This window comes from Bufo gargarizans, chromosome 5 (genome assembly GCF_014858855.1).
Source record: "Bufo gargarizans isolate SCDJY-AF-19 chromosome 5, ASM1485885v1, whole genome shotgun sequence".
In the NCBI taxonomy this organism is placed as follows: domain Eukaryota; kingdom Metazoa; phylum Chordata; class Amphibia; order Anura; family Bufonidae; genus Bufo; species Bufo gargarizans.
Genome location: NC_058084.1, coordinates 328,866,505 through 328,889,071, shown reverse-complemented (window position 1 = coordinate 328,889,071; position 22,567 = coordinate 328,866,505). Strand labels below are relative to the sequence as shown.

The following is a 22,567-nucleotide window of genomic DNA, read 5'->3' as shown; positions in this document are numbered from 1 at the left end:
ATCTTTAAACAAAACGGAAATACTGAAACGGAAGTAATACAGAGTACCTTTAGATTTATTTTTTTGCGGATCCATTGATATGAAAAAGCAGAACGCAAAAAAAAGAGGCCTTACCCTGGGTTCACACCTGAGCGTTCCTCAAACGCGCGTTTTAGTCGCGCGTTTTTATGCGCGTTTTTTGTAATAGTAAACGCGCGTTTGACGCGCGTTTGTGTCATTGACTGCAGTGTCCTATGGCCACAAACGCGCGTCAAAACGCCCCAAAGAAGCTCAAGTACTTGTTTGAGCGTCGGGCGTTTTACAGCGCGTTCGTACGCGCTGTAAAACGCCCAGGTGTGAACCCTTCCCATAGGGAAGCATTGGTTTTCATGTCTTAAGCGTTTTACAGCGCGTTTGAACGCGCTGTAAAACGCTCAGGTGTGAACCCAGGGTTAGGGTACTTTCACACTAGCGTTTTTCTTTTGCGATATTGATTTCTGTCATAGGAGCTCAATACCAGAAAATAACTGATCAGTTTAATCCTAATGCATTCTGAATGGAGAGCATTCCGTTCAGGATTCATCAGTTCAGTCCCTCTTACGTTTTTTGGCCGGAGAAAATACTGCAGCATGCTGCAGTCTTCTCTCCGGCCAAAAATTAAGTGTTCTGGCAAAACGGATCCGGTTTTCCGGTCTGCGCATACCTTATAAAAATGCAAAAAAATAAATAGCAGATCCGGTTTTCCGGATGACAACGGAGAGACGGATCCGGTATTTCAATGCATTTGTTAGATGGATCCGCATCTAGATCCGTCTGACAAATGCCATCTGTTTGCGTCCGGATTGCGACGGAACTGCCTGCTGGAATCCTCTGCCGCAAGTGTGAAAGTACCCTTAGGCTCTGTTCATACTTGCCGTGCCGCATCCGTCCTTCAACAATCCGAGAGAAATCCAATGGAACCCCTTGATATATAATGAGGTGCGTCAGAATTCTGTCATGGTTTCCGTCATTTTGACGGAGCTTCAGACAGGGCCTAAGACTCTATTGCTTTGCATGTTGAAGTCCAGAACTTCCAGCCTCCATTAAAATGCATAACAAATACAGAAGACAGCAAAAAAAAACTGGCATGCTATCATGATATGAAAATTTAGGACCACGATTGTGGTGAGGTGCTTCATCAAAGCTATCAGCACACATATCAAGAGATGGAACTGCCCTTCAATGAACACCTCAAGACCACTTAGAAAAAGTATACAGTAAAATGTCACAATTAGAGATGAGCGAACTTCTGTTTTAAGTTCGGCGTCTAAAGTTCGGGTTTGGATTAGCGGAGAATCCCGATCTGGATCCGGATATGGATTCCGACTTCCGTTGTGGTCCGTGGTAGCGGAATCAATAATGGCCGATTATTGATTCCGCTACCACGGACCACAACGGAAGTCGGAATCCATATCCGGATCCAGATCGGGATTCTCCGCTAACCGGAAGCCGAACTTTAGACGCCGAACTTAAAACAGAAGTTCGCTCATCACTAGTCACAATAGGACATATTGATAATGATCGAGGACAGCCTATCCCATTAGCCAAAGGGCGGCTGCAAACAAACTCCTGAAGACAGGCCATCAGTATGAAAGACAACCCCTTTAAGGCTTGAGAATAGCACAGAGTTTCATGTTCAAAAGGGTTTTCCAGGCTTTTACTATTGATGACCTATCCTCAGGATAGCTCATAAATATCAGATCAGCGGGGGTCCGACACCCGAGCGCCGTCTCCTCATGCAGCTGATCGGCGGGGATGCCGGGCGTCGGACCCCTGCTAATCTGATAGGATAGGTTATCAATAGTAAAAAGCCTGGAAAATCCCTTTAAGGGCTTATTCACCTTTGTGTCCATTTTGCAGACATGATAACTCGGATTGTCCGGCATCTGCAAAGGTCCAAGTTCGTTGTTCATCGGCAGCTCTGAGCGGTTGTAGATTTCTGGTAGGATGCACCTAATTTATGACAAGGCCTGAGCGTCGTCCTAAATTAGGCGCATCCTCCAGCAGTGGCACAGAAAGCACCAGTGTTGACATATCTCCCCCATAATCTCCTACTGCTCCAATAAACACACTAAAATCAGTGAGAAGACTTCACGGATGTGTGAATAAGCTCTAACACTGTTCTCAGAAACAAGACCAATGTTGACATTTTGCACTTTTTTTCTGGAGTTGGTAGTGAAACTGAAAAAACTCGTTTACACTTGTTTTTTCCATTTTTTAATTTCCATATGTGATTTTAGGTTTCTATTTTATGAGGACATTGGTATCAAAGTAACAAAAAAAAAAAAAAAGACAGAATTTTACTCAGGGGATACAATTGCATTTTTAACCCCTTAAAAGGGTTTAAGATTTTTTTTTTTTTTTACTGATGACCTATCCTGTGGATAGATCATCAGTTTCTGATCATTGGGGATTCGACACCCAGGACCCCATCAGCTGTTTTGAGAAGGCAGCAGCACTCCTGTGAGCATCGCTGTCTTCTCGCAGCTTACCAAGCACAGCGCCGTACATTGTAGAGCGGCTGTGCTTGATATCGCGCTCAGCCCCATTCACTTGCATCCGCAAAACCAGCCACAACCATAATAGAAGATGCCTATTCTTGTCCGCAGTTTTACTCCTAACTTGTTTTCTAACAGCTATATCTCCTGATGCTGTGGTTCTAGTCTTGTTTGAAAGCTTGGAATGCCAGCTTTCAAACAAGACCAGGCCCATTTCTGTGCCTTTAGACTGCTTGGTCCTGTCATTCAAAGTGTAGTGGGTGCAGCAGCTGCAGAGCCTATAGGTGTAACAGCAATGCCCCCATTGCTCCTAGAGGCTCATTTGCATATATTGCAACTTCATTTTTCTCAGCAATAAAGACACATATGAACATGGGACCAAACAGATGCTTTCTGCTGCCAAGTGCACATGTTACAGCCAGTTTCATGGGTACAAATCTGCTGACAGATGACCTTTTTTCACCCCACACCCCAAAAGTCTTTCTTCTTTTTTTTTTTGGCTACTTATAATCCCTATACTGCAATATATCAATCTATAATGCTATTACTCATTTTGGTTCAGTAGTTAAATAAAAAAAAATGGACTTTTACAATATGCAAACTACCCGTCTACCAGCAAGTAGGGCAGCTACTTGCTGGTAGCAGCCGCATCCTCCTTTCATAAAAACGCCCCCTCCTTATGTTGATTGACAGGGCCAGCGAGTCCTCTGCTGGCCCTGTCTGCATTCAAAATCTGGCACCTGCGCCGTACCTGTCTTCAGTCGGCGCAGGCGCACTGAGAGGAGGACGCTCGCTCGGCCGCTTCTTCCTCAGTGCGCCTGCGCCGGGTGTAGATGTGACGTCATCGGCGCAGGCGCATTGAGGATGGAGCGGCCGAGCGAGCGTCCTCCTCTCAGTGTGCCTGCGCCGACTGAAGACAGGTACGGCGCAGGCGCCAGATTTTGAATGCAGACAGGGCCAGCAGAGGACGAGAGCGCTCGCTGGCCCTGTCAATCAACATGAGGAGGATGCGGCTGCTACCAGCAAGTAGCCGCCCTACTTGCTGGTAGACAGGTAATTTGCATATTATAAAAGTCCGTTTTTTGAATTAACTACTGAACAAAAATAAGTAATAGCATTATAGATTGATATATCGCAGTATAGGGATTATAAGTAGCCAAAAAAAAAAAAACTTTAGTGGGGTGACAGAAGCCCTTTAAGAGTCACAATTAATCATGATCTCCTGCTCTCTCCGTCCACGTTTTGTTTCTTGAGTTGGTAGCGAAATTGAAAAAAAAATCGTTCACGCTTGTTTTTCTATTTTTCATTTCTACAGCATTTACTCGGGGCATATAATGGCATTTTGAGTTGTCTCATTTCAGCAAATTGCATTTATCATGTAGAGAAAGTTAATACAAGGCACTTACAAATGTATTGCGATTGTCCATATTACTTCCTTTGCTGGCGTGAATCTTTTTTCCAACACATTATACACTGCTCGTATCCTGGGGTAACAACAACCCCGCAATCCAGCAGCAGTGGCTGTGCTTATACACTATAGGGGAAAAATAAAATAAAATTGCTGACCTCTCTGGTGCCTGGGACCACACATAGGCACTTGCCTCCCATGGTTCTGGCCACCAGATAGGGTGGTGCTTTTCCCTATAGTGTGCAAGCACACCCACTATGTGGCGCTCAGTGAGGGCAGCATAAAGCTGATGAAAGTTCCCTTTAAAGTTTTAACTAGACGGTTTTATGGATGGTTTGACCTCCATGTCAATGTAAAGATCAGTAACTTCTTGTCCAAATTGTAATTTAAGGGATACTAAATATGATGCTTATTCAGCTCTATGATGCTGGAATTTTCTGCTCAGAGGTCACACCTACAGTTGATTTCTAAAGCATCAGGGCTGTAAAGACTTGCCAAAGTAAACAGGTAGACTGGCACTTGGAAAGGCAACACTCATTCACCGATGCATAAGCTTCTGCAGGTGGAACCACATTTCTCATACTTTCCTTAGGAAAGATTATGGGAGGTGTATGGTATATATTAAATAGTATGCCACCTCTTAATGTATACCAGAATGTCCTCAATCACCAACTGGATGGGTACGTGCAGATGTTTTCTGGTAGATAAGACTAGAGCTGGGCACTGTCAGTGCAGTCCTTCAGCCACGATCCTGGGAATCCACTGGTACTGATGTCCATCTTTTTTTTTGCCTTCTCCCACATGTATATCCATAACGTAAGTCTATGTAAGAGCTGCACACATTAAAAGGGTTTTACAGAAATAAAGTTTATTCAGTCTATAAAGAAAAGTACTCGAATAATCGGGGGGAGGCGGGGCAGCTGTAATAATAATGCTGCAACTACATTCTACTAATGGGAACTCTATTTTGTCTACTCCGTGGGCTGAATGGCAAATCCTCATGTAACTAACACCAGGCCGGCACATTCCCCACTCTTCCACTTACAGTGTATGCGGTGGACATTTTTTTCAATCATTCGCCAACCATACCATGTGGACTTGGTCCTAAGTTCCGTAGGGTAAACCAGGAGTAAATAAACTACTGTCAAGTTCTGGAGATACTCTAGGTCATTAAAGGGGTATTCCGGTTACAGAACGTTATCCCCTATCCACCGCTTTTCTGTCCAGCTGCTCCATGGGTGCGGGGCCCCCGTTCTCATGAGTGGTGGTGGTACCCGTGATTATATGCTGGAACACTCTGCCAAATCAGGTAAATGGAGGTGTAAACCTACCCCAAGAGTTAGACCACTCCAGATGCCAGTTTACCATCAGGTGATCTCACTGAAATTAATGGCGTTTGACTATTTTTATCCAATTTAAAAGGACAGTTTTAGTTTCCTCTTGCAGGCCCAATGCATTTAGAGGGCCTTTTACATTGCTCAATGAAAAGGGGAAAAGTGATAATTATTATGATTTCTCTGCCCCCAATTCACTTGCATATTGTTGGCAGCACATTCCCCGCTTTCACATGGTGATGCCAATAATGATTTTATGTGCCACATGACCAAGAAAGCTTTCATCGCCTGGCTACTAAAAAAAATAAAAATAAAATCAGACTGGCCCCTTAAGGGCCCTTTCACACGAGCGAGTTTTCCACGCGGGTGCAATGCGTGACGTGAACGCATAGCACCCGCACTGAATCCTGACCCATTCATTTCAATGGGTCTGTGTACATGAGCGTTGTTTTTCACGCATCAGTTCTGCGTTGCGTGAAAATCGCAGCATGTTCTATATTCTGCGTTTTTCACACAGCCCTGGCCCCATAGAAGTGAATGGGGCTGCGTGAAAAACGCATTGCATCCGCAAGCAAGTGCGGGTGCGATGCGTTTTTCACTGATGGTTGCTAAGAGATGTTGTTTGTAAACATTCCGTTTTTTATCACGCGCGTGAAAAACGCATCAAAACGCATTGCACCCGCGCAGAAAAAACTGAACAACTAAACGCAATTGCAGACAAAACTGACTGAACTTGCTTGCAAAATAGTGCGAGTTTCACTGAACGCACTCTGAACGCATCCGGCCCCAATCCGCAACGCCCGTGTGAAACCAGCCTAAGAGTAAATGCAGGAGTCTTCAATGATTTAGCAGTAGATCTTTGTTACATACCAATGTGCCATTGATTTGGCTAATCCTCATCATAAATTAGCCAAAATTATACGGCAGCGCGAGCTGTGGGGACAAAGACCAGCGTAAAACAGAGGTCTTTCTGAATGACTGTGGATTTACCTATGGAACACGTCAACAATGTTACAAAAATATACATTCTCCTACACCCTACCATCTATATCTAGTGGGACCATTAGGTCATGGTCAGATGTGGCACATTGCAGATTTTATAACTACATATAGCACCATTTAAAACTCAATTCAGATAAAGTGAAAAAACAGGGAATGCTACCGATTTCACTTCCACAGCATGCCTATAAGGCCTCATGCCCACAAACACATTTTTGGTCTGCGTCCGATCCGCCTTTTTAGCAGTTTGGAGGCAGACTCATTCACTTCTATGGGGCTGCTAAACATGCAGACAGCGCGCGGATGTTATCCGTGTGCTGCCGGCATCCATTCTACAAATTATAAAATATTCGTGTCTGTTTTGCGTAGAAGAATAGGCATTTCTACTATTGGGCCAACGAAAAATGTGACATACACGTGGCCGGTGTCTGTACTTTGCAGATAAGTCGTGTGCATGAGGCCTTAGGCTGTGGATTTGCACTACACATGGGGAAAGATCCATGGCAAATCTACAAATAACACAGATCTGCTGCAAAATCAGTGGCAGAATAAAAAAAAAAAAGATATATATCAAATGCATCTAAGTTTATTCTTGGACCACGTTCATGAGACAGATTTTCCTAAGGCTTTTGAATGGAGCTAAACTGCAGACAGACACCCACCGAAAACAATGGGAGGTGGACTCCACTAGCTTATTGGCTCTGAATCTGTGCTAAAGTACCAGCATCAGAAGTGAACAGGTCCTTTTGCAGGAGCCAGTTAGATTTTTTTTTAGTAGCCAGACAATACAAATTCCCTGGACATTGAGAAAAGAAAACACAATGAAAAGTTAGGCACTACCAACAAATTTCTAGGGAGACCTGCTAACCTGGATTTGTCTAGGCCTGGAGCAAAAGGACAACGCTATGCAAAAAATGAAATTCCACTCTGAGTGGGGTCATTAGGAAAACCATCCTCAAAAGCAGAACTCCGAGATCCCTCACTGCAAAACAGATATCTGTTCTATCCTCTTTAATGGCTACACTGGCCACTCCGTAAGAGGCAGACGGACTACCAGGGGGTCCACCAGATAAAACTTCAGTGGTTTGTTCAGGTATGACAATTACAAACAGAAGTTCAGTGTACAGGGTGAAGAAGCGGCGGCGCGGGGAGCGGGGTAAGTATGTGAGGGGCTCGGCACATGGGGGGGGGGTGTATGTTTCTGAAATCGGTTAACCCCTTTATAGCCCAGGAATTTTTTTTCACTTTTTCTTCGTCGCCTTCCAAGAGCCATACCTTTTTTATTTATTTTTCTGTCGAGGTAGCCGTATGAGGGCTTTTTTTTTTTTTTTTTTTTTGGCGGACAAGTTTTTTTTTAATGGAATTATTTTGGGATACACATAACTTACAGATTAAGGCCTCATGTACACAACCGTATCCATTTATGCGGACCGCAGATACCGGCTATGTGCGCACCACATTTTGCGGATGGGAACTTCTGGACCTATGATAAACGCCTATTCTTGTCTGCAAAACAGACAAGAATAGGAAATGTTCTATTTTTTTTTTTTTTTGCGGGACTGCGGAACGGACGTGGACACCAGACAGTGTGCTGTCCGCATTTGCGGCCCCGTTGAAATGAATGGGTCCGTATCCGATCCACAGATGGGGGCTCAAAATATGGTCGTGTGCATGAGGCCTAACTTTTATTAACTCTTTTTTTGGGGTGGGGGAACAGCAATACTGCCAGTTTTTAAATTTTAAATTTCTACAGTGTTCATTTTTCGGTATAAATAACATGATTTATTCTCTAGGTCTGTACCATTACAGAGATACCAAAGTTTACTTCACATTTCACTACTTTTGCACAATACAAATTCTTTATTTAAAAAAAATAAAAAATTATATATATGTTTTGGCATCGGGACATCCTAAGACCCATAACCAAAGAGCTGGGTCAGGGCTTTATTTTTGTGGGACATCTTGTAGTTTTCATTGATATCATTTTGCAATACAAAACACTTTTTGATTGCTTTTTATTCAGTTTTTTTGGTGGTGAATAATCAAAAAACAGAAATTCTGGATTTTTTTGTGGCATTAACTGCATGTGATAAATTACAAGGGAGAAGATTTTTTTTGCTATTTTTTTCTTTGAAAAGCTTTTTTTTTTTACAATGGAAAAATATGTATTTTTTTCTTGGAAATTGTTATTTAAAAAAACATTTTTTTAACCCTTTTTAACCATTTACTAGTCCCACAAAGGAGACTTTAACAAGCAATCTTTTGATCGTTTCTATAATACCCTGTACTACTTATGTATGTTATGTATGCAGAGTATTAAGCTGTCAGTGCTATAACTTTAGTCACTAGGAAGCTTTGTTAGAGAGATTTAGCCCATTGGCGATACACTGCAGGCAGGTCTAGGGCCTTCATTAGGCCTCAGGCTGCCATGCCAAGGCAACGGCACCCCTCAATCTCATTCACTGGGTGCCAATGGAAGACAGAGGGAGCTCCCTCCCTTTAAACCATTTAGATGCCACAGTTGCTATTGACCACGGCATCTAAGGGGTTTAACAGCCTTGATCAATGTGTCTTCCAGTCCTTACCATTAGAGCAAGAGCCTGGCTCCTATGTGAGATCTAAGCCTCCACTCTCTATTGTACAGGAGACCCAAGCAGCCCTTAGACAAAAAAAAAAAAAGTGACAGCTGTAAAAAGGTGTATGGGTGGTCACTAACAGGTTAAACAGCAAAAAAAAAAATCTTTATTCTAACATGGACTGCCGTGATTAAAGCGGGCCATACACATGAGATAACTGCTGACGATACTGGCTTGATTTCTCCCAATCCTCCCATGCTATACATATGTGTAGAATGGGTTGAGGGGAGAAATCTGCTCCCCAGGATCAAGTGATGAAATCCAACCTGCCAAATTCTTATCTTGCCCAACATCAGCCATTGGGGGAGTTAGAGTAATCTGGCCCCAGACATATAGGAAAGGTTCAACCAACAGAGATCTAATGTGTATGGCCAACTTTAGGCCTCTTTCACACTTGCGTTGTCAGGATCCGGCGTCACTTCCGTTGATCAGTCTTCAAAATGCGTTCAGTGTTACTATGGCAGCCAGGACGCTATTAAAGTCCTGGTTGCCATAGTAGTAGTGGGGAGCGGGGGAGCAGTATACTTACCGCCCGTGCGGCTCCCAGGATGCTCCAGAATGACGTCAGAGCGCTCCATGCGTATGGATGACATGATCCATGCGATCACGTCATCCATGTGCGTGGGGCGCCCTGACGTCACTCTGAAGCGCCCCGGGAGCCGCACGGACGGTAAGTATACTGCTCCCCACTACACTTTACCATGGAAAACAGGACTTTAGCGTCCTGGCAGCCATGGTAACCATTCAGAAAAAGCTAAACGCCGGATCCGGTAATGCGCCGAAACGACATTTAGCTTAAGGCCGGATCCGGATTAATGCCTTTCAATGGGCATTAATTCCGGATGCGGCCTTGCGGCAAGTGTTCAGGATTTTTGGCCGGAGCAAAAAGCGCAGCATGCTGCGGTATTTTCTCCGGCCAAAAAACTTTCCGGTCCTGAACTGAAGACATCCTGATGCATCCTGAACGGATTTCTCTCCATTCAGAATGCATTGGGATAATCCTGATCAGGATTTTTCCGGCATAGAGCCCCGATGACGGAACTCTATGCCGGAAAAGAAATACGCAAGTGTGAAAGAGCCCTTAGGCTGGTCATACACATTAGATAGCTGATACCTGAACCCGCAGACAGCTATTTCTTCCCCATACACATGTATACTTGGCTCAGCCGAGCATGCATGTATTCTGAATCTAGAGCGGGAATAAGCTGCTGCCAAACACTTCTGGTGTCAGCTTACCTCAGTAAGAGCAAAAGGATCGGATATTACCCTTCTTGCCCCCCAACATGCCACCGGGGAATAGTTGGGACACCCCATACATATTAGGTAGTCAGCCGGTCCTGCTGAAAGTAGAAAGTTCAGTTGACAATGTTATATGCATGGCCACCTTTAAAAGAAAGCATGTTTCTGTGACAGTTGTGATTAGTTTACGTCACTTTCAAGCACGTGTTCAAGGTCATAGCATTGACAGAAACCTGATAAGTATCTTGCCCCAATACAATATATCCCACCCTATAGAATCCAGGAACCAGAGGCATGTAAGGGAGGCACCACTTGTTGGATGCAGGGTGCACAGCTCTCACCAGATACTAATACAAGGTGACATAGCGTACCTGACACATTGCAGCTCAGTGCGCATCTACATCTTTCACAGTTGCACAGACGCAGGCTCAGACTGTTTTGTTTGTAAAACCATCTTAATCATTATTGTACATTAAACAATAATTACAAGGCAAATTAAAAGTTGGCAGATTTATCTATGTAATTAGAGAAAAAATATACAATGTCCCTGCTGTGCTTGCACACAGAAAATATGCATGGTAAGGCCAATTTCCAAGCATTCATACCATTGTGATCTGCATATGCTGAAGCCCAACAGTACATCCTAACGCTGGCAACGTACCACTTGACATCCAGGAGCCCATGATGCCATGCCAATGGTTTCTTCTCACAATGCAATGACATGCACTCCACGTAATACACTAGTCCCATAAAATTAAGGGCGCAATCTTCTAGAATAAAGTTATCACATGCTTGTCGTCAGCCGAGTGACCCCTGCCCCCCGGACTGACCTTAGCCCTAATCTAGTGAATGAGGCCTACAAGACCGGTTAGGTCGCAGGCCGTGACAGCAGTGGAGATGTTACACAAGTCTTCTGTGACATAATCAGGTTGGCCGTAAAACTTATAATTCAATGTGAGTTAGCGCCTTTGAGCGGCACTGGAGATAGACAATGGATATTCCACGCTACATATCTGGGGGTCATTGTACACTTTACAATCTCCAGCTTTGGCTAAGAAGCTGCATGAAATGACCAGCTCTCCTCCTGACTCCAGGACCAAACAATGACATGCTGCAGAGCATCTCCCTCCCTCGCTGCCACCTTTACTAGGTAAGCAGCTGGACGCATCCCTCCGAAACAAGCACACAATCAAAACAGAGGAACCATTTGCTAACCTCTTAGGTTTCTGGGGTGGATCTGTTTTGTCCGAGGCATGATCCTCCTCCTCCTCCCGAAGCCTGGTTTTTCCTTCTCAAAAATGGAGAGCAGGGCTGGCGGAGAGGAGCCTCCATATACCCGCCAAGTGGATCAGTTAATCCAGCAGCTGAACAAGGGAAGGAGAAAAACAACATGAGGGAAGACAAGACTAAGGGGAGCCAGGATGCACTGGTCTGGGACTTCGCTCCCCTCCCACCCCCCGTGAAACATACGGCACTGCATAATAAAGACAGAATGGAAACTAATAAATCGGTTTTAGGAAAAGAAAAGAGGGACGAGGTCTTGAAGGGAGACTCCAGCCGCCTTCCACACATATACACAGTACACACACCTCCTCCAGGGCAATGCAAAACAAAACAGCATCATCCTGCACATGAAGATCTCGCTGGCTGCTCGCCTCTGGATCATTCATGGTTTTATGAATCACATGCGATGTGCACAGCCCACTAATGTGCCTGCTTTACAAATCGGGATGCCTGGTCGTCCTATTGCAACACTGCAAGCAAGTATACTGGGGAGGAAAAGAGAGAGAGAGAGGGAGGGAGAGAGAGAGAAAGCGGGAGAGGAGGAGGGAAGGGGGAGGTAGGGAGACAAGGGGTGACAGAGGAGAGAGGGAGAAAAGGATAACATTAGCTAGCCTGTGAATGAAAGCTCACATGCACAGAAAGCATTACGTCTGCCTCCACACGGACAAGGGACCTGACCAGGCTCAGCAGCACCAGTGCTGGAGGGGGAGGGAGCCGATTAGATCATTGCCACTCTGAAATGTGATCTTCACATAGCTATGTATATAATGCATTGCGTCCCATTATTCACTTGCCACAGGCGAATGCAGCAAAATGCAGCACGCTGTCCTAAAATAATGGACCTGACACCCTGCCTTGACACTGACGTCCTGCCAGGGTGTCAGACAGGAAGGCTTCTCCACTTCACCCAGCAGTCCTTATGTGGGTTAATTCTCCTCTCTTGATTTGAGGGTTAGTGCTGAGATAAAAAAATAAAAAAAAAGGCAGGGTGCCATGAGCACAGTCTGAAAGCATGAGGGAGGGTGGGCTTTTACCAGTGCTGAGGGGGCTGGATCAAGCAGGACTCATGCACTTGACAGTTTGGAAAAGGACAAGAGGCGATACAGGACGGCTGAATAATGTGCAGCAAAAGGGGGAAGGAACTGAGAGAGGGAAAAAATATGAATGAATCCGGAAGGAGGAGCTTGGGGAAACCCCTGTGCAACATAGAGCGCCTTACAGGAACCCAAGAGGATTAGAGCTGCGGGAGGCTCTCCGCTCCATGCTGCTAGCCCGGGCCTCTCACACAGCACCCCAACTGGAAACCCCGAGACACAAGGACATGGCAAGGCTTAGCAATTCAGCTCACATTTTTACAGCAAATACTAATAATATAATAATACTGATCTAATAGTGGCTTCAGAATCAGCATGTCTAGCAGTGACTGGAGGAATAAATGAAGAAGGGAAGCTCTGGGTTATTAATCCCTGGTCAGGGGGAATCCTGTTTCTTTCAGTATAGGAAATGTAAGAGCACATAAACCTAATTCCACAATGTACCAGACTCTTTCACTGCTGGGTTATACTACATGGTAGACAAGGTTGTCCTGCAGTGCTGCAGTCAGTTTTCTTTATCAGTAACTACAGGGCTGCCAAAAAAAAAAAAAAAAAGTGTCCATGGGAACCTGCACACGTTCATACAGAAATAGGGCTTCCTGTGTGGAAAAAACGCAGCGTAGTACAACAGTACCAACATTAACAAATCTGTGTACGCTTTACAGATTGACTTGTAGAGCTGATTTCCAAATACGCAACACGTCGATTATGTTTGTGCCTCTGATTTCACGTTTTTCAAATGAAGGGTGAAATCAGCGGTAAAACAAAAGCAAAACTGCTCCAAGAACAGCAGATTTCTGGTGCAGTTCAGGTGCATAAAAAGGCACAGAAAGTCATGTGGATCTTCTGCGCGTTCGCCCACATCCATGTGCAGGTGGCCTAAAGCTCTGTCACATCTGTGTGGTAGAACTTGCCAGAGTCCAGAGAATTGACAAAGACCCCTGTGTGTGTCGATACGTGGTGTTACATATATTGGTCAGGATTAGTGTTGAGCGGACTTGTGTTTTAAGTTCGGCGTCTAAAGTTTGGGTTATCGAAGAATCTCGTTATGGATTGTAAATTCCGTTAAGGTCCGTGATAGCGGAATCCATAACGCAATTCTTCGATAACCCGAACTTTAGACGCCGAACTTAACACACAAGTTCGCTTAAGGCCTCATGCACACGACAGTTGTTTTTCTCGGCCTCCGTTCCGTTTTTTTGGCGGATAGGATGGGGACCCATTAGTTTACATGGTTCAGCAAAAAAAAAAAAAAAAATGATGATAGTTCATCCATTTGTGTTCTGCGTCCGTTGTCCGTGTCTCCCTTCAGCACTTTTTTCCCCATTTGCGGACAAGGATAGGCATTTATTACAAGGGATCTGTGGAAAAAAACGGACCATCCGTTTATTTTTGCGGACGCAAATAACAACTGTCGTGTGCATGATGCCTTCAACTAATCAGGATGTTTTGGTTTTTTTTCTTCATTTTTCTGACAAAAGTCTGGATGGAAAACCAGACAGTTTGCAAAGTCACCGGTGTCACAAAATCAAAGTCTGCCTTAGGGCTTAAGCACACGAACGTTGGATATTTTGCGGTCCGTAAACTGCAGTTCTGCAAAACACGGATACCGGCTGTGTATATTCCATATTTTGTGGAACGGAAACCCCAGCCCCTAATAGAACAGTACTATCCATGTCCATAAAGCGGACAATAATAGGGCATGTTCTGTTTTTTTGCGGAACGGACATACGGAAACGGAATGCATATGGAGTCATTTTAATTTTTGTGGGGGGCCCCATTGAAGTGAACGGTATCGCATACAGGCTGCAAAAAATAAAAAAAAAAACAGAAAGCACACGGAAAAGAAATACATTCATGTGCATGAGCCCTTAGATACAGGACACAGAGACTATGCATGCAGACTGACTACCAGCAGGCCAAAAGGGGCCATGATCACTGCTATACGTCCAGGACAAACATGAACTAGTGCCAAGTGCTAAAGGCCACGCTTCGACTCCAGCTCTGGCTCTTTAATAAATGGCTGACGTATACTAATTAGTAATAATTCATTTAGTAAGGGTGTTTAGAACCGCGCTGCTCGAGGCTATGTGGTCCGTTTCGCCAGTGGATATGGCAGGGCACCCGCGTCTCTCCTCTTCACCTAAAGGGGATCCAATCCTTCACAGACCGCCTCCTCTACAAGGTCAAGAAGATTTCGCACAATAGTGAAGTACCCTCCGTTATGTTGGTTTTAAAAGGTTTTATTATACTCACAAGAGTTCACAGAAAACAGGCATAAAACACAAAAGAACCGTCTCGTTCCTGCCCGACCCGGGTTTCGCTCACTAGCTTCCTCAGGGGCGACAAGGGTTGTCGCTTCCTCAGGGTTGTCGCCCCTGAGGAAGCTAGTGAGCGAAACCCGGGTCGGGCAGGAACGAGACGGTTCTTTTGTGTTTTATGCCTGTTTTCTGTGAACTCTTGTGAGTATAATAAAACCTTTTAAAACCAACATAACGGAGGGTACTTCACTATTGTGCGAAATCTTCTTGACCTTGTAGAGGAGGCGGTCTGTGAAGGATTGGATCCCCTTTAGGTGAAGAGGAGAGACGCGGGTGCCCTGCCATATCCACTGGCGAAACGGACCACATAGCCTCGAGCAGCGCGGTTCTAAACACCCTTATTCTTTGATCATTTAGTGTGAACTACCTACCACACCATATTGGGACCAGCAGCGCAAGTATTTGTCCTAGTTGGGACTCAGGATTGACTTTTTTTCTTTATATATATCTTGTATATATTGTTTTATATTTATTAATAATTCATTTAGGCCTCATGCACATGAACGTGTGCCGGCCGTGCCTGTATTGCGGCCCACAAAGAGCAGATCTGCAATATACGGGCCCGGCAATTTTTGCACCTTGAATGGGTCCACAATCCAGAAGGTCCGGTGCGGAAAGGAGCCATGGAACCACTACAGAGTGCTTCCGTGGGGTTTCTCTCCGTGCCTCAGCAGCGCAAAAAAACAGTAGAACATGTTCTATTTTTTTGCGGTGTGGACAGATCACGGACCCATTCAAGTTAAATGGGACTGGATCCGTCTGCGGAATCTGCACCGATGTTGCCAATGGCCGTGTGCATGAGCCCTTACTGTAGGAAAATCTTGGTAACATCCAACTTTTCAATGTTTTCATCACCATCATATAGTCAAGGGATCAGCAACCTTCGGCACTCCAGCTGTTGTGAAACTACAACTCCCAGCATGCACACTTACTTGGCTGTTCTTGTAACTCCCATAGAGGTGAAAGGAGGATTCTGGGTGTTTTAGTTTCAGAAGAGCTGGAGTGACGGAGGTTGCTGATCCCCGCTATAGTATCTGAATGAAGGTGGTGTTGGAGTCTGTACCTTTCTATCAACTCCACAGCTCTGCAAGTAACGCATACTTACAATGACTAGTATACTGTATGAGAAGAAACCAGTGGCAGAATGTACTAACTGGCAGAATGTCATTTCACATGGGCAGATTTATGCCACTTCAAGGGGTTGTCTCATTTCAGCAAATGGCATTTATCATGTAGCTACAGTTAATATAAGGCACTTCCTAATGTATTGTGATAGTCCATATTGCTTCCTTTGCTGGTGTCATTCATTTTTTTTATGATATTATACACTGCTCGTTTCCATGCTTACCCCCAGCCTCTCTGGTGGCAGGGACCAGAGGAGTACGCATAGGCCTGTGCTTTTTCCTATAGTGAGCAAGCACGACCACCACTGATGAATTGCAGTGTATAATGTGATGGAAAAATGAATCAAGCCAGCAAAGGAGGCAATATGGACAATCACAATACATTAGCAAGTGCCTTGTATTATCTTTCTCTACATGATAAATGCCATTTGTAGACTGAGACAACCCTTTTAATGAGCACATGTCGATTGGTGCCATTTAAATGTGGCAATATGATCAATCGTTCCCGTACAGATTGCATGTGTTGGCAGCACATTCCCTGTTTACACGAGGAGATGTCATGCCAGCAACAGATGATTTTTAATGCCCAATAAAAGAAGTGATCTGGGCAGCACGGTGGCTCAAGTAATTATCACTGACACAATGTGGTGCTGGGGTCCTACTGCAGGTTCAAATCCAACCAAGGACCACATCTGCGGCGAGTATATACCGTATTTTTCACCCTATAAGACGCACTACGTCACGTGCCTGCTCCGCCAACTTTATGAATGAAGCAGGCGGCGCGGGCGCGTGACGTAGTAAATTAAAATTACGCTGCCAGTGCCCGCCCAGCCTCCTGCCTGCTATGGATGTAAGTACAGGCTGCTGGATTGAAGATATTCTATAGTTAAACATTGCCTGCAGTTAGATACGATTAGTACAGTGAGCGGGGCCCGGTGCAATAGAATACAATGACTACACTAGGCCCCGCTGCCATTACAAAACTAGTGTAGATGTCAGCCCCCACCCCCGTATTGGGGGTCATTCACAATACACAGGGACACTGTTATGGGGGGGGGGGGGGGGGAGATCTGTGGATGACAGATCTCCCCCCCCCCCATAGCAGTGCCATACCATCCACAGATGCCCCCATAACAGTGCGTCATCCACAGATGCCCCCATAACAGTGCGTCATCCACAGATGCTCCCATAACAGTGCGTCATCCACAGGCTACCATTAGTTCAAAGCCCACCAAAAGCACACCTTTTAGTTCAAAAAATTTTTTTTCTTATTTTCCGCCTCAAAAACCTAGGTGCGTCTTATAGGGCGAAAAATACGGTATGTTCTCCTCAAGCCTTCCCACGTGGGTTTACTCTGGGTACATACTGATAGAGAATTTAGATTGTGAGCTCCACTGGGGACAATGAATAACAATAATATCTTTAAAGCACTGCAGAATATGTCAGCGCTATATAACATAAATAAGTGATGGTCCAACATTACACCGAATAGTGTTACACTAGGAATGACGTCACCTTTTCCACAAGAAACATCACCACTGATTCCCTTTGTTCCTTATGAGTCTGTGTACCCGCTCTAACCACATACAGTGGGATTTGCATACGTATCACACTCTTTGTTTTTTATCCAGCAAGGCTGGTGTAATGTTATATGCCATGTGAGAAAATAGGGACCAAAGATCCAGGCGTCTTTCATTTCAGATGTGAAGATGATTTTCAAGGACAATGAGAGGAGACTGCCTCATTCCCACCTCTCTGCACTGAGTGTTGAGGATGGGAGGGACAGTGTGGAGCACCAGGCATTAACACACTATCTTCTGGTATGCTAGCTTTCTGCTAAAGAATTTGGCACATCACTGGAGCTTGCTAAAAATCCTTTATTCTTTATACCTATGGAATTAGAATGGAAAAGGATATCTCCTGCATTCTTGCATAGGAAGGGATAAAGGCATAGCTTGTATATGTATGTAGCGATGTATGGTATGTTTGTGCCCAGGGAAACTGAAAAATACCAAAATATGAAGTGTGCAGACAATATGATTACAGTCAAACTATAGTAGCGTGAAATCAGTGGCACAACAGGCAGAGACACCCCAAGCTAACAGTATGGTGCTCTGTAGCACTGTACAGTAAGGCCATACATTAACACTACAGCCAATTAAGCGGCTTGGTATTTGGTATTCTGAGCTCATGGCAACCGAGGTCACTTTGGCTTTCTGATGGATTATTATTCTTTTTACACACAGTTTAGAGCGCACAAATGCACCCGTAGTCAATGAAATGGAGCATTTGTAAAGTATCTGCCATGAGCACCTTGACTCTACCTTACTTAAAGGGGTTCTGCAGTTTGTTTAAACTGATGATCCATCCTCTGTATAGATCATCACCATCTGATCTGCGGGGGTCCGACACCCGGGAACCCCCGCCGATCAGCTGTTTGAGAAGCCAGCGGCACTCCAGGAGCACCTGGGCGGGGCTAAACTCCATTCAAGTGAACAGAGCTTAGCCCCGCCCAGGCCAGTTGATACTAGTCGTGACATCACTGGGCCTGCCGTAAACAGTGAGAAGGCCGCGGCGCTCCTGGGGCGCCGCTGCCTTCTCAAACTGCTGATCGTCGGGGGTCCCCGGGTGTCAGACCCCCGCCGATCAGATGCTGATGATCTATCTAGAGAATAGAATAGATCAGTTTAAACAAACTGCAGAACCCCTTTAAATTTTACCCAGCAGTAAAGTTTACTGAACAGTAGTAATGGATAAGTGGCTAGGCATATATAAACAGGATAACAGAGCATAAATCAAACAGTAACAGTAATACTGCCTAATGCTAAACTAGCTATTGCAAAATATTCCCCCACAGTCCATAAAGCAGCCTGGCTGTGCCTGAATGTTCCTGAGCGAGCTTTGTCTTTGGGGTGCACCCGTAAGTATTGCGCAATACTATTTGTAATCCAGCAAAGTGAAATCTGTATCCTGCCGCTTTCTTATATGTCCCCAAAGTATCACTGGTGCAGTACAACGAGGTGAGACGCAGCAAAACCACACTGAGTTCCTTGGGTAGTTTGGTAAGTTTTTGGTACTTTTCCCTTGATCCCCTGGTCCACTCCAGAACTGGACCGTACAGCTACGTGCTTCTCGGATTCGTTGCAGTGAATCTTCCCTCAGGGCTGTAGCCAGAATCCACTGTAAGCCAAAATTCCTCTTCCAAGCTCCACAGCAAGTCCTTCCTGACGTCCTCAGCATAAGGCCTCTTTCACACTACCGTTTTTTTTTTCCGTTTTGCGGTCCGTTTTTTGCGTTCCGTATACGGAACCATTCATTTCAATGGTTCCGCAAAAAAACGGAATGTGTTCCGTATGCATTCCGTTTCCGTATTTCCGTTTTTCCGTTCCGTTGAAAAGATAGAACATGTCCTATATTTGGCCGCAAATCACGGTCCGTGGCTCCATTCAAGTCAATGGGTCCGCAAAAAAACGGAACACATACGGAAATGAATCCGTATGTCTTCCATATCCGTTCCGTTTTTTGCGGAACCATCTATTGAAAATGTTATGCCCAGCCCAATTTTTTCTATGTAATTACTGTATACTGTATATGCCATACGGAAAAACGGAACGGAACAACGGAACGGAAACGGAACCACAACGGAAGCAAAAAAAAACTGAAAAACGGATCCGTGAAAAACGGAACGCAAAACACTGAATTCAACATACTGTAGTGTGAAAGAGGCCTAACACAGAGACTCGCTCCCCTTCCTGCTCTGCACCGACCCCCCCCCCCCCCCATTTCCTGGGGAGAGTGTGATGCAGCAAGTGATTTGCCAAGTGCAGTCTCAAAATTGCAATTACAGTTCGCCATAACCCTTCTGAGAGTCCTAGTCTGCCCCTAAATCATCGGTATTTTGACTTTGCAAGGTAAATGTATATAAGAATTTTCTCTATAGTAAACTTCAATGTAGATTAGTCCTTTACTGCCATTTACTGACCAAACGGATTATAGCAGGCAATTTACACTCTACATTCAATAACATTGGTAAATTTTGCTTACACCCTTACAGATGAATACAATGGGGGGAATATATCATGAGAGGGATATCTGAAGTCAGTTTTGTGTTGGAGTACTTTATGCCACAATTATCAAATGTCACATGTTTGATAAATTTGTCTTGGGCCTCCTGCACACTGCAAATTGCAGCTCCACAAAACACGGATACATCCCGCAGGTCCCGTGCCAAGTTAAAAATGTCTATTCTTGTCCGCAAAACAGACAATAGGGTTAGGGTATGTTCTATCTTTTTATGGGGCCACAGCAGGAACTACAGATGCAGACAGCATTTTTTGCAGCCCCATTGAAATGTGGATCGGATGCAAACCAAAACTATGGTCATGTGCATAAGTCCTTATCCTTACACTTGTCTAGAAAAATTACTCCAGTTTTCCTACTCCAGGTAGGTAAGAAAATTTTATTTGTCATTGGGTATTTCAGGAATTATTCAATTCGCCTAGAAGCCGAATTTCCTCGTGCTTCGTGTCAGCAAATCGATTAATCCTGAAATTCAAACTTACCACCTCCATTTGCGCTGGCCGGCGTGATCTCGCGCCGCACTTGATTTCGGTCGAGATCTTCAAGAAAGATGGCGGAGGCCGGCCCGTCGCTTGCAAATTGACGCAGTAAGTTTGATGTAATTTTTTATTTAATTTTCATTTCACACTGTTTGTACACTCAAACGCCGCGATTGCAGCTCCCTGTCATTGCACCCACTATTACAAAAAAAATGCGCTTCATGGCGAAGTAATTCGTCACAAAGCGAATTTTTTGGTGAAATATGGCGAATCAGCCGGATCGAATTTTCAAGAAATTCACTCATCTCTAGTCAAGGCATACGCGGCACATTTTTCTCAAGAATGCTTTGGATTAAGACCAGGTTTTAAGTGCCAGTCTTAGTAATTTCCCTTTTGGGCCTGGTGTCTGAATTCACTATTTTTTTTTTTTTTTTTTTTGGTGATGTCCGATTTTGATGGACACATTTCCCAAATCGAACTCTGCTCCTCTGACAGAACTCACAACATCATAAAGATTTATGGCGCTGCAAATTCCTGCCTGACTACGGTTCTTGTGCACTATAGTCATAGTATTCTGTGTGTACAGTACAGTAGACCCACAATCGGACAAGAGCTTGATAAGAGGAGCAGTCTTCAGTCCAGGAAATGCAGCAATCACACGAAGCATGTTCCTCTGACCAAACACGTTCATGTTAATCTGGCCTAAGTCTTTGATCTGGAGTCTGAATTTATTTTGGTGTCAGAGTCTGGGGTCTGCACTCATTTTGTGGTGTAAGGTGTGAAGAAGGTCAAATGCACTACTAATGTACGCATACAGGGCCAATATAAAATTGGTCCGACATGAACGAATGAGCTTTTAATACTGAACTACTGGTAAGGGCTCGTTCAGACGACCGTATATTTGAGTCGGCATCTATTCTGCAATTTTGCGGAAGGAATGCAGACCCTTTAATTTCTAAGGGGCCTCAAAACATGCACCTTGTGCTGCCCACAACCGTGCTTTCATTCCATTGCCCTGCAAAAAAAGATAGAACATGTCCTATTTTTCTCCATAATCGCAAAATGCAGAACACACACAACCGGTATCAGTGTTTTGCAGACTGCAAATTAGATACAGTTGTCTGAATGAGCCCTATGTATGTGAAGGTTCTCATTCACCCAGGTCATGATACATCACTAGTAATAAGTCAGAGCAACTAGACATCCAAATTAGAGTTGTTGCGATATCAAATTTTTTATTCGATTTCGATACCATAAAAAAGTATTGCGATACCACGTGAAAAAAAAATAAACCCAAAAAAGCCACGTGCATTCCACATTTAAAAAAAATGGCGAATCACGCAGTTTTTATTTATTTTTTCTGTTCCGGCGTTCAGCGCATAAAAAATTGGAAAAGTTGTCTTTTGACGAGATATTTATCTCACCCAGCATTTGGTATATGTAAAATGACACCGCAAAACACATTCCCCAACTTCTCCTGAGTACGGCGATACCAGATGTGTGACATTTTTTTGCAGCCTACGTGGGCAAATGGGCCCACATTCCAAAGAGCACCTTTAGGATTTCACCGGCCATTTTTTACAGATTTTGATTTCAAATTACTTACCACACATTTGGGCCCCTAGAATGCCAGGGCAGCATAACTACCCCACAAGTGACCCCATTTTGGAAAGAAGACACCCCAAGGTATTTCGTGAGGGGTATGGTGAGTTTATGGAATTTTTTATTTTTTTTGTCACAAGTTAGTGGAATATGAGACTTTGTAAGAAAAAAAAACAAAAAAAAAAACACATCAGTTTCCGCTAACTTGGGACAAAAAATAAAACATTCTAGGAACTCACCATACCCCTCACGGAATACCTTGGGGTGTCTTCTTTCCAAAATGGGGTCACTTGTGGGGTAGTTATACTGCCCTGGCATTCTAGGGGCCCAAATGTGTGGTAAGTAGTTTGAAATCAAAATCTTAAAAAAATGACCTGTGAAATCCGAAAGGTGCTCTTTGGAATGTGTGCCACTTTGCCCACATAGGCAGCAAAAAAGTGTCACACATCTG

General features: G+C 44.4%; 1 protein-coding gene across 4 annotated transcripts in view; it reads right to left on the bottom strand.

The window, feature by feature from the left end:
• Window positions 1-22,567, bottom strand: part of HIVEP1 (HIVEP zinc finger 1) — a 168,171-nt gene that overhangs the window by 124,749 nt on the left and 20,855 nt on the right. Inside the window, exons 1-2 of one of the 4 annotated variants that reach the window (XM_044292941.1) lie at window positions 12,451-12,474; window positions 11,348-11,496 (exon numbers count right to left, since the gene is read on the bottom strand). The exons of 1 other annotated variant lie outside the window; for it this stretch is intronic. In XM_044292941.1, coding sequence (XP_044148876.1) covers window positions 11,348-11,387 — 40 coding nt within the window. In that variant the 5' untranslated portion in view covers window positions 11,388-11,496; window positions 12,451-12,474. Of the gene's footprint in view, window positions 1-11,347; window positions 11,497-11,721; window positions 11,862-12,450; window positions 12,475-22,567 lie in introns of those variants that run through there. 2 more of the 4 variants (XM_044292940.1, XM_044292939.1) reach the window with 2 other exon arrangements.